This window comes from Dermacentor albipictus, chromosome 1 (genome assembly GCF_038994185.2).
Source record: "Dermacentor albipictus isolate Rhodes 1998 colony chromosome 1, USDA_Dalb.pri_finalv2, whole genome shotgun sequence".
Taxonomy (NCBI): Eukaryota; Metazoa; Arthropoda; class Arachnida; order Ixodida; family Ixodidae; genus Dermacentor; species Dermacentor albipictus.
In genome coordinates this window covers 11,194,614-11,207,296 of record NC_091821.1, presented here as the reverse complement: position 1 = coordinate 11,207,296, position 12,683 = coordinate 11,194,614, and the positions used below count along the sequence as shown (strand labels likewise).

Sequence of the window (12,683 nt, the reverse complement as noted above, 5' to 3'; positions counted from 1 at the left end):
TAACGATCATCATCTGCATCATCATCATCATTGTAGTTTTCGTACTTTCCATAACTCGTGTTTTTTGTATTTTTTACACACTGCATACAGTACTTCATGCTGCAGTTAATTAAATATATTTTATTGTCTACTATGCGGAGTTTTCAAAAAATTGCTTCTTTTAAATATTGCGTCACCACTCGTTGCTCATAGTGCAAAAAACTTGTTTGTGGGCTGACGCGAGTCTCAGGCGCTCACGTTGCATGTATGTATGTATGTATGTATGTATGTATGTATGTATGTATGTATGTATGTATGTATGTATGTATGTATGTATGTATGTATGTATGTATGTATGTATGTATGTATGTATGTATGTATGTATGTATGTATGTATGTATGTATGTATGTATGTATGTATGTATGTATGTATGTATGTATGTATGTATGTATGTATGTATGTATGTATCTATCTATCTATCTATCTATCTATCTATCTATCTATCTATCTATCTATCTATCTATCTATCTATCTATCTATCTATCTATCTATCTATCTATCTATCTATCTATCTATCTATCTATCTATCTATCTATCTATCTATCTATCTATCTATCTATCTATCTATCTATCTATCTATCTATCTAAACTATTAAAGTGGTGCGGTCTAACAGCTCAGATAATTTTTGTGTGCGTGGTATTTTGACACTGTCAAGTGCGGTACCTAAAACTAATGCCAGCGACCAAGTTAGCTAGAACATGAGACGCTGGTTCAGTTAATGCATAAGGCATTGGTAGGTGCTTATATTATGCAGTGCGATTCTCTCTTTGGATCTCAGTGTTTTTTCTTGTAATGTTGTTTTGTTCTTCCTCATCGCGTGGGTGATTAGCTCCAGTCAACAGACAACGCAAGCAAACAGCTTTAACAACACCACTAATCAGGGTGACCGCGCGCCGGCGAACGCGCCGCAATTACATTAGCGGAGTTTTGTGTCCGAAGGCAGCCCCCCGGGCTACGAAAAGCGGCTTCGCAAGAAGCACTGGATTGACGTAACCCCATTGTAGTTAGCTGCTCTGCAGTGAAATATCCGTATTAGTTTGTTTTCCCGCGTCGAATTCATTCAAAATTAACACCACAGTGACCTTACTTATTCCATGCAGCTAAATGAGTTAGCCTGCTTTCCATGAAGGTGCTGTACGGGAATCGATGTTATCAATGCGAAATACTCATTTTACACGGCTCACTGGTTCACACGCTGAAGTAACCTCGACCAACAATAAATGACGAGGCGGTATCAGCAGGGTGAATATTTATAGGGGTTTTCATACAATGGTCCCGACGTTCCCTCGGAAAATAATTCGAGTGGTGCTGTGTTTTGCCCCCGTTTCATTGTTTGTGCTAGCGATGTCGAAAACCATGCCATATATATATATATATATATATATATATATATATATATATATATATATATAGAGAGAGAGAGAGAGAGAGAGAGAGAGAGTATTAGCGTTTCTGGCGACTGTTGGTATTTGAGGAAGTCAATGTTGCAAATCATGGGAAATTTATTTTTACACTGCAGTTTTTATCAGGAATTTGATACAGGCCGGGCGGGATGGTATACACATGACACATAGTGCGAACAAACACAATTTAATATTTCGCGCTATGTGTGGTGCGTGTCCCGTCCCGTTTAGAAGTCACTCCTGTTTTTCTCCAATGCAGCGCGTTTATCAACGGCTCTATATATCCAACTGCCCCAATTGTGGCTTTACTGATGGAACAATGTCATATACGACAGAGAGAAAAACTGCTATATCCGAAATTTTGCACTTGCTCGGCACATCACTCTTTATGGTCGTTTAGGTTGAATGCTTCACATCTTGAGTGACTTATCGGCGATGAGTAAAAACTGAAATGTGATAATGTGGTGCTGAAATCGAGATTGTTTACCACGTCGTACAAGAGCCCTTCCCCCTCTTCCCCCACCAAAAAAAGAAGAAAAGAAAAAGACAACTTCGCAGGAAAAACATTAGCGAATAAACTATGGCGACTGGACAGACTCCTGTTTGCTGTACAGGAAATACTTTCACCGTGGTTGATGACTCAACTGCGAGACTATGAAGGTTTTAGCCCAATAAAGCTGTCATCTACAGTTTTAATTGCACTAGAAAAGCCTCTTAAATCAAGGCAACTCACCCAAACGTTACTGCTGCTCACGTACACCACAAGCTCAACATGTTCTTAAAAGTGGTGTAGCAAGGGGATGCCCCACCGGGCTGTCCACCACCTCGCTAAATCGTGCAGTTATAGCTACTTATCGCTATTTACAATGTGATCACCATTAGAAATCTTGCTCCAGTAGTTTTGAATACGAAGATATAAGAAAACGTTTGAAAGGTCTGAAAGACTGAAAACGAAGAGGAAGACGAATCACCAATTTAAAAGCAGCGATTCCGTACAACGTCGCCAACAGTCCTCACACGCGTGTCGTGTTCATTGTTGGTGTTGTTACGAAGCAATTAATTAAATAACGCTGGAAACATTTCTGCAGAACTACAAACGCGTCAACGACAAATGCGTCCATATGGTCTTCTTTTTATTGCTTACTGCTGAATCACTACGATGTATTCTAATCGTGCCTGTAGGAGTTATAAGGTTATATTATCACTAACACGAGCTCTCAGTCATTGGCTCTTATCTGCGCGTGAGCCGTATGTCGTATTTACGGGACCAAGCGATTGGACCCGCAACAATTATTAGAGTGAATTTGCAGCGTGTAGCTAACTGCATTTTATATAACAGTAACAAAACATATAAAACAAAAGATATGAGTTGATCATGAAACAAAACGTGCATTTGCCAAGAAGTGAGGTTATTGTTATTGATATCGTAGTAGTTGTTGTCGTTGTTAAATTATATTTATTCTTTCTTCCCAAGGGAAAGGTGTCGTTACCTCAAAGCCTATTATAATAAAATGCAGTTTCTTAACGTTTGGTTTGCTTTATCTTATTACTTCGTAGTGGTCGGAAAAGCCGGCTTAGCATTACCACAAGCTTTTTTCTCACTGCGTCTTTCTTTTTGACTTCACAGATTGTGCAGGAGTACGAGAGGGCGGTCATCTTCAGATTAGGTCGTCTCGTCCAAGGAGGCGCCAAAGGACCAGGTAAGCAGTTCACTCCCCGCCTCCCGCCTTATTTCTTTTCGGCATAAAGCTACTACTAACAGATATTTTAGCGTCACTCACAGCACTTAACGCAGCTGCCACCGCAGAAATGACGCCACTTGCAACACATATGCCTTCGGTGTGCAGGAAGTCCGGGTGCTCTGGATTAGTTCGCCTGCTTCGCCACGATGGCGCGTTGTGATGTTTAGCGCTCGAAACGAGCGCACTCACTTGAGCTGAAACTAAGTAAAAAAATAAAAAAAATAATCAGCATGCTGTAGACTTCCAGCCGCGCGACAGAGAATGGAACGGTTTAAGATTTTCAGAATATTTTCAGTGCCTATAGATACGAGCCAGGAATAACACTTTTCACTGCAACGAATGACTAGAGGGTCTGTGTAACAACCCTGTTTGCCTTTTCCGTTGCCTCAAACTTTCTTCACTCCTGCCCTCGTATGATGTCAGAATGCACCTTATCCCTTTGTTAAGCGAGAAAGCCTCTGGCAGTGCGTCTGAATGAATGGGGGAGCGGATCAGGGTCACGTGTTTATTGTCGAAAGTGAAACTCGCAGCACAGTCACCCAACAGGCGACCGAGTGTCGCCGGCTACGCACTTTTTCGAGCGCGACATATCGAATGTGTGTTCACTGACGAACACAGAAGGACTGCGTTGAAAAGTGGAAAAGCAATCAAAGCTCTGCTTTTGCGTAAAACATTGCGGATCCCATCGAAAACGTTTTGCTGCGCTTACTGATATTCTTTTTTGAAAAAAAAATGCCTAATAAAATTCAACCAACGCTAAAATTAGAACTCTACTTCACGCATTTCACTAGAAGCTGCCTTAATTAAAAAAAAAATCCTTTCACTAAAGCTGCATTTGCACCGAAAGCTGGATCGCTGCTGTTTCAGTCCCCAGACGAGCGTTATGTGCCTGAACGACGTCTGCGGCGTCTTTGTGAGTGGAGTGATTGGGCTGCACTGAACTACGCTATGCTGGTCCGCAGAATTTTATCCGTCGTGTAAGTGTAGTTAAAGCGGATTCGTCCATTGAGGACGCGCCTCACTGTAGTCAGATAGACGTCGTCATTGCGCGTGCTCCGACTCGTTGCTAACAGATTGCGCTAGTGGTTCATACGCAAGTAATTGTGCCACTGCTAAAGTTCTGCGCATAAAATCGAGTACACGTCACTGCTGGAAGTTGCCGAAATGGTGGCGGGAAGATTGATAGCTATTAGGCGGCCACGGTAAAACCCCAAATGGGTCAGTGCAGCGTGACAAGGGTTTGGTCGCTTTTCAAGTCAGGGAAGTGCAGAGCAATGCCAGTTTTTCATGAAAGACTCAGGAACGTGAATCACAAGAAATGGGCAGCAAAACATTGGACAGATATCGGAGCCTCAAATGCGTGGACACGGAATGAAGAAAGGGGCCGAGAAAGCTGGCAGCCAAATAGACAACCCGGAGGGATCAGAAAGAAATTGAGAGAAACAGAGATAAGTTCGGTGCAAGGACTCCAAAAAGAAGAAACGGAACATTGCATAGCGTTTTATAAAGACGGTAAACAAGAACTCAAGAAAAACAGTGAACAAGCGATTCAATCGGCTCTGAATTCGTTCACTGCAACAGCAGCATTCAACTATAGTGATCACCATATTCCTTTTACTTGTTTGTTATTGAGCAAATATTCGCAATATGTTCTGCTAGGCCGCAACAGGGTCCAGAGATCCGGAGACGACTCAACACATTCTAACAGAATCTGGAGATATCCACCCAGGAAGAACCGTAGGGAAAGTCCACCTTCCAAAAGCGCTAAAGTTCAAAGCTGATGGGTGCTTAAGGAGCCTTGCTGCCGCGCTGGTTGGTTGATGGTATATAGTAAAATTAAAATAGTTCAATAAAGGACATGGTCAAGACAGAACAACACAAGCACTCGTGTTTTCTAGATTGAGCGCTTGTGTTTTCTGTCTTGTCGATGTCCCTTTCTACGCTCTATTGATTTTACTGTATATTGATGGAAGCATTGACTGGCCAGCAGTGGAGAAGAGCAAAAGACGATTAGAGTATTTGCGGCAAAAAATCAGGCGAGAGATGGAGTCAGGATAGTCACAGGCATAGATGACTTAACGAGATAACGTAGAAATAGGCATAATGCTAGATTACGATTTGGTAGCACATGAGTGCCTCGCGGGCTAGGTAAGTGTTTTCCGCCAGCCTAATTCAAAGGGGATGCCGCTATGGATCATCATCATCATGACCATCATCGCCATCGTTGTCTTCATGACCCATATTTTTTAATTTGCTACCTGTAGGTATCATATTGACACCTAAAAGCATCATCTTAGTCGTAGAAAAAGGGTAAAATAAGCGGCAGAACAAAGCCCTCATTTTTGGACCACCTAAGACGTCACAGATTAGTTTCACGTGAACAGCATCCGCCCGTTCGACGAGCTTATATTTGAGTTTTCCTCTTACAGTCACCCACGTGCGCACAAAAGAAGAAATGAACTATTTTTGGTCCGCAAGTGTTGTCCACAGAGTCGCAATGATCCAGAAAGTAGAGCTTTATTTTCTTCCCTGGAAGCACAACTTCACACGCCATTTGATATAGCCTGAGTCCGTAAAGGGGTGGGATGCACGGAGAAAAGAGGCACGAAAGAGCTTCCCCGCAATATTATCTTCCTACCCGTGAATAAAACACAGGTGCAATCCAGCCTTTTCTCGATTCTGCAAGATCGGCATTCCTGTCTCCAGTACTCGCTTTGTTTTCGTAATTCCGGAGAAACACGCACACACATATGCACGCGCACACACACGCACGCACACACGTGTACGCGCGGGCACACGAAGTCCAAATCTGCCATGCAAGCAGGCGCACCACGAGCAAAGTAGGATTGCAAAAAGAGGTGTAACAAATGAGGCGTTCGCGTTTGGGAACGACAGCAACGTGGGGGCCAGAATGAAAAATTACCGCCCGGGAGAAAAGGTATTCGACTCTCGAATTGTGAAATGGCTGCCGTCGAAAAGGAATGTGCGGCCGTTTGCAGGAGCAAGCAACATGCCGGAAAGCCGTACAACTTGGGCTCCGCGTTGTTTAATATTTACCGGGACATCGTAGCGCGCGGGTCAGTTGCCATTCGCTCGTCTCCTCCCATTCGTTGTTGTTTTTGTTGTTGTTAGCGTCGCCGTTGTAGTTCAGTTGGGTGTTTCCGTTATACTCTCCTTGACTCAACGCTGCAGCATACAGAAGCAAACCTTGGCACGTAGCGGTCAGCAGGCATAGTACTCTTCTTAACTGCGCGTTTATTCTTGTTTTCTTCCCTAGTTTTCTTTTTCGGCACACACGAAGAGCGCGTTCCCTAATGTAAAGAAGTGAGATGCCGAAGGGATGCCGCCCTCCTCGTGCTTGCACTTCTGTTGTTCTTTACAATTCACGTATAGAAAACTCTCGGGCCGGTCTCAAACATCATCGAGACGTCGCTCGCAGTGGGAGGAAAGATGCTGACCCAGCGTTCCTTGCTTTGTTTCATAGCGCAAACTTGCAAACTTGTGCTCGTGCGCATGCATGGGCGTTAGCTTGGGTGCGTGCGTGCGTGCAAGGAAAAAAGTCGTGAACTTTGTCAGCCGAGCTTTCTTCGTAATTTTGCTCCGTAATGTCGCATCTGAATTTCAGTTCAATCATATACAACCTAAAATTACGAGGGCTGAGCACCGTTGCCTAATAGACTCAGACGTGGTTCACTGAGCCACAGTCGCGCATAGTACATTGCAGTCCACAACAAGTGAACAGAAACTGACCGCTCATGATGAGACAATCATCCATGTTTTCGGCTGCTAACACCAATCACGTAATACACAATAGAAAAATAGCATCACTAAAACATTCGGTTTTCAAGTCTTACAAAATATTCAGTTTGTTCAGCTATGAAAAAGGACCATAACATGACAGAGAATGTTTGCAAAGTGCACGAACTTCTGAAATTGGAATGCCGGAACGAGCACCTATTGTACTTTCTCAGTCAAACTTAATGTACCATGAAAGATGTAGTTAACTTTTCTGACGTTGTCTTTGATTAGTAACATTTCAAGTAGGTCACACTCACGGATTAAATTTATCTCTTTGAAGAAAGAGACAAAACAATTATGATGTTGAGTGCCCAAACCTACGGCAGTTGCCGTGCCTTGCGGAATTTTTCAATTATTCATATTACATCGACTTGTTATGCCCGAGAGCGGTTCCTCGAGTGTGTTATATATGAAAGGCTTGAGATTGTTAAGGCGAAAGCCTTAAGTCGGTCATACCCCCAGTGGTCTGGGAAACACTGTTTGCGGTACGCAAAGTCTTGTGAGCTCGCCTCGCTCGTACGACTGCTCGCGCGCTTGTGGTCGTCTTCTTAAGATACGTCCTCACCTGCGGAAATAAGCGCGTGCAAGGCGGCGCACTTAGAAACGGGCGCCGCGTTCCGAAAGCCACACTACTGCGCGTTCGCGGTCGCGGAGAACGGCGGGCAGGCGAGAGTTCTCGCCCTCTCTCGAGATGTCTCGGGAGCCCACGAGAATTCCCGCGCGTTTCAGTCCTTGTTCTTACCCGGCTGCTGGGACACGGCGTGCGCGCTGGTCGGGCTCGCCGGCGACAGCACTGACCTCACCGCCCACGTGAAGACTTCGGCGCCTGTGATTACAGAGTTTTAGTTTAGGGGACGCAAGCGGCTTGCGTACGCATGAACTAGGGGTGAAGCTACTGCGCATGTGCAGACCGCTACGTCTACTTGCGTCCTTGGGTTGTTGGGGCGGCCGAAAACATCGCTGCCCCGAAGCGGTCGCGTTACCAACGTGACTCTCGCGGTGTACGAGAACTTACGAGTAACTAGCGGGTAGATAATCTTATAAATATTTCGTCAAGTGTCGACCGACGTCGTTTTTAAATATATTAGAGCGGTTTAGCGTGTCCGGCATTCGGGTAAACGCAAGCGGACGCGGGGCGTTGGGGCGGGGAAGTAAACGGGAGTGCCCTGCAAGGTGCATCCACCTGGGGAGGTATTCTGTAAGAGTCCACCTAGTGGACATCATGTCCATTTCGTCTGCTGCCGAAGTGCTGATTGGCTGTGGCGCCTGGCTGCTGTGGACGCGCAGTCCAGCTGCCAAAACTTTACACCCGCAGCAAAGTAAAATACACTTGGTTACTGCAATATTAGCTGTTTTTGTGTGTTTGAGCTTTGCGCGACCAGGTGGCTGCACCATGCAGGCCGCTCCTGTTTACGGTTCCGTCCCAACGCAGTGTTTACCCGAATACCGGACACGCTAAGCCTCTAGCTATTAACTGCTTTTAATAAGAATAATTTTATGTGTTCTATTTCATATGCTTGATTTCATATTTTAAAAAATGATAACACATCAAAGATCAGGCGTTGATGGCGCTGCGAGCGCATGCGACCTCACTGCGGCTTGCGTTTGGGGCCGCTAACATATAACGTGTTTCTGCTTGCGTACGCAAATGCAAACGCACCCAAGCGCTATGGGCCCCAACGCCTTGCGTACCCTAAACTAAAACTCTCTTTGGGGAAACGCAGCGCCACGAAAAAATTCGTTCGGGACCCATCCTCGCGTGGCAGAGATTTCTTGCCGCGAAAGTGCCCTTCACTGCTCGCGTTTTTAAGCGCGCCGCCTTGCGCGCGCTTATTTCCGCAAGTGAGGACGTACCTTTGCACAGCTGGCTCCGATGCCGCTCATCATGCCAAAAAAGAAAAAAGGCAAATTAAGATAGAGTTAATTCAGGCACTCGAACCCACGACCTTCGGTAAGAGTCGAACCCTCTAGCTTGTGTGGGAGTCGAAACCACGACCTTTGGTGTTAAGACGAAGCTTATTAAGGTACAGTTAATTAATGTAGAGTTACAAAGGCACTAGAACCCACGACCTTTGGTGTGAGTCGCACCTTCTACCTTTGAATGGAGTCGAGCCCACGAGTTAGGGTGTTAATTAGGGCGATGATAACTAAGGCAAAGGTAATTAAGTAACTCCAATTAAGGCACTCGAACCCACAACCTTTGGAGGGAGAAAATAATTAACAAGAAGTAACAATGCATTCACACGAGAATGTCGAGTAATTTGATGAATGTATTTTCAGCGCGCAAGCTTGCGCCTTCACCCTCTTTTTCGTATGCTAAAGTGACTGTCAATTTTTCTGCAAGATATGCGGAGGTATGAATAAAAAAAGCTCGTTAACAACGTTGGCGACGTGTTCGTTCGCCGCAATATGCCGGCTAAATAATGCATTACACTTAACATAATTTAGAAATCAAATGATTTGTGGTAATTTCCTGTAAACATTACTATTCTTTGGAGTGAACAGAGAAGTTAGTATTTTACACAAATTGATAAGAAAGGAAGTTGATGCTGAATGACTTTACATTGGCCCTTGACATATTTATCCAACATCTTTCATCTGACGTTACTACATAGGGGCGCTATGACGTAAAACTATTCCAAACTTTTCTATTCCAATTCTGCAATCAGCCCTCCGCGATTGGTCAAAATATTTTTGGACCGCCCCCACTTCACCTGTCTGTCACGCGACGTCACGAAAACTGTGATAGCTACCCATCTGATATGACATGTACACACTGATTTTACATGATTTGCCCGAACAATAGAAAAATAGGTATTTCTCATTCGACCCCTTTTCGCTATTAGCACTCGCCTATTGGTCATAAGTTTTCGGGGTGCACCTACTTCACCTGTCTGTCACGCGACGTCACAAAACCGCAAAACCTCACCGCGTTGAAGTGACATGTACGCGTTAACGATGCATTAATATGCTGAACAGAACTGAATTTTCTTCTGAATAGCCGCAGGCTGCCCGTTCCGAAAGGAATAAAACATCGCTGCTGCCGATCGCTCAGGCACTGGCGACTCGCACCTGTCGGAGAGCATGGGTTTATTGTCGTATAATAAAACTTTTTGCGTGGCCGTGTATTGTTTTCGAGCACTTTTTGCACGTTTACGACCTCGTTCTGCCAACTCTTTTTTGCTGAGAATCCGTTTCAGCGTCATTCTTAAACTTCCGTTGCATGCCGCCGCGATTTGCGACCAGCCACCGCAAGCTAAGTAAAGGAAAGCGGGCCACTAACAGGCGCCGGCCCCACCCTCTTGATTCAGTTATAGATTTTAAATGTAGTTGCTCGGCCCCATCAAATACCTGTCCACTTGAGCGTGCTCTTCACCTCTTGTCAGCCAATTAAATAAGACAAGCCGCTCAGTGTAAGCAATATTATCAGTTTTTCAAGCAAACAAAAGCGGCCTCCTATGAACGAGGTGAGTGTTTGATTGGTCTGTTCACACAACCCTGCGGGTGACCGCCAGATGCTTGCGTCGGCGGTTGCGCAAATTTGACGTCAGGAGATTGGAATAAAAACATATTGGAATAGTTTTACGTTATAGGGCTCCAGGGGCGCGATCGGAGATATTTTGTTCGATACACGTTCTGTTCAGTTGCAGAACGTCACAAAGTTGCAGTATGCAAAATTTGTGACAGCGGGGCGGAGAGAGCAGCCAATCAGGAAGCGGTGACCTCCCCGGAAGTTTACCTCCGTTGTTTGTCGTCTGCTTGCAAACAGTATACTACAAAGCCAAATGTTTCTCGTCTTCCAATTGATTGAAATCTTTATCTAAAAAAAATGTATTTTTTCTTCTCAAGCCCAAACATGTTTTCAAATAGTAGTACGTGTGACTACTGCAATTTATAATTATTAGGTTCTTTGCGTCGTCCCTAGGTGGTGTCGCGCACAGCGAGAAGGAAAAAGAAAAAACAAAACGACGGGAAGAGTGGCGCACTTTTCAAGAGGCAGCGACAACATCCCAGAGGCTCGCTGACACCGATGATGTTGTCGATTTCTCTGTACAACCAACGAATTATTTGTTTCAAGAAACAAAAACGACGCCGGAATTCACTTTCTGCCATTTCTTCAAACGCGTTTCGCACCGCCACCCGCTCTCCTCCTTCCTCTAGAAACGCCAGCGCAACAACCTGTTTCCAACGGAAGCACCATTTTCTAGAATTAAACTATGCATTGGATTCAAACGTGCCATTACGCAGCCGAAAAGGCCGCCTGTTGGATCCAATCCAATCCACCAGACGCGCCATGCGAAGCCGTATGATCGCTCCAAACTTCTCAACTCCCGTCGCGTTCGGATGAAATGCTCGGTGGGCGGATGATTGACAGGAGCGTGTCGTCATTTTGACGTCACCGAAAACGGGGCGGCGCCCCGCGGCTGGCGACGTCGGCGCGGAGTAGGCCAATCGCGCGCGCCGCTAACCGAACGAACGCGCCGAACAACCATCTCCGATCGCACCCCAGGTTTTATGTTTTGCGCACGTGTAATAAATTCTGGTACTCGACCCACCTGAACACCATGTACTCATGCTGCTGCGTCATCCTCTCCTCGAGGAAAGTTTTTCCGAGTGTATGAGCTCTGACGTACCCCAGACTAGACACCCCAGACTGTGTACAGGGTGCCTCTTCGTGGTCAACAAATCACGTCACGTTCCCAAGTATGCCCTGTGCATTACGCTCCACATCAGTAATACTAACCTTATGCCCCACGTATGCCCCTGTACATCACGCTCCACATCAGTAATACTAACCTTGAGGCGGAGCTGCGTAGCCACAAGCGTGAGCACATGAATGCGTGCGTGTGCACACATTTGTGTTCTATGTTAACGCAGCTATTTACTTATTTGTAGTAAGTCCCACGTGCAATTCACGTTGTCAAATTAAAGGTGTAAATGTAGTATGCGTAAAGCTCCACTCCTCGAGGATGCGCCTGAGCTGGTTTCCTCTGAATTACTGGCATTCTCATTGCTTTTTTTTTTTTAGGAGCGATGAACATAATGCTGTCACAAAAAGTTGTAGTCGCGCACACAAAAGAGCGCGGAGAGAGCTTTCTGTGTAGCCATAGCAAGCTTCTAGCACAGCGCGTGAGAAGTGCGTGTCTCAGAATACACAACAATGTCCAGAAGGCACAGTAGGACGCAGTAGAATGATCATCACTTGACGGGAAGATGGGGCAGCTTCACCGGGTCAAGGTGGTGTATTAGTTCTACTTCATAATTTTATTAAATTTCTGGTGACGCGCACACGCTAAACGTACACGTGGTTGCATGTTGACAGCGATCACGCGCTGGCGCTGGGATTAAAAAGGGTCGCTTCTGAACCTGTGTAGCCACGCAAGTGAGGGCCATTTACTGGCGTCCCGTCGATCGCTAGTTTTGTGCCCGGCGAACAACAAAAGCCTTGACTAGGGCACTTTGCTCGCTGAGTTATGCGTCTTCTCATAAGCTATGTGACATCGGGTGGCAACATGTAGAGTGCCGTCGTCGCAATTTCGGCGACCATGCAACACCTAATTCGCGGTTGCCTGGAAATTCAGGCTATACTCACTGGTACCATTGCGAGCGCTCAAAAATTAGCTATTTTTGACGTCTTAGCAATCTGTAGGTTGTGCTTGGGTCTGATATATGTGTGCTCTCCAGATAATCGGGGTGTG

General features: G+C 45.4%; 1 protein-coding gene across 6 annotated transcripts in view; it reads left to right on the top strand.

Moving 5' to 3' along the window:
* The window catches only part of LOC139060167 (band 7 protein AGAP004871-like), a 447,387-nt gene that overhangs the window by 328,543 nt on the left and 106,161 nt on the right, over positions 1-12,683 (top strand). For all 6 annotated transcript variants that reach the window (XM_070539099.1, XM_070539121.1, XM_070539127.1 and 3 more), the window contains one exon: positions 3,072-3,144. In XM_070539099.1, the coding sequence (XP_070395200.1) occupies positions 3,072-3,144 (73 nt within the window). The remainder of the gene's footprint in view (positions 1-3,071; positions 3,145-12,683) is intronic.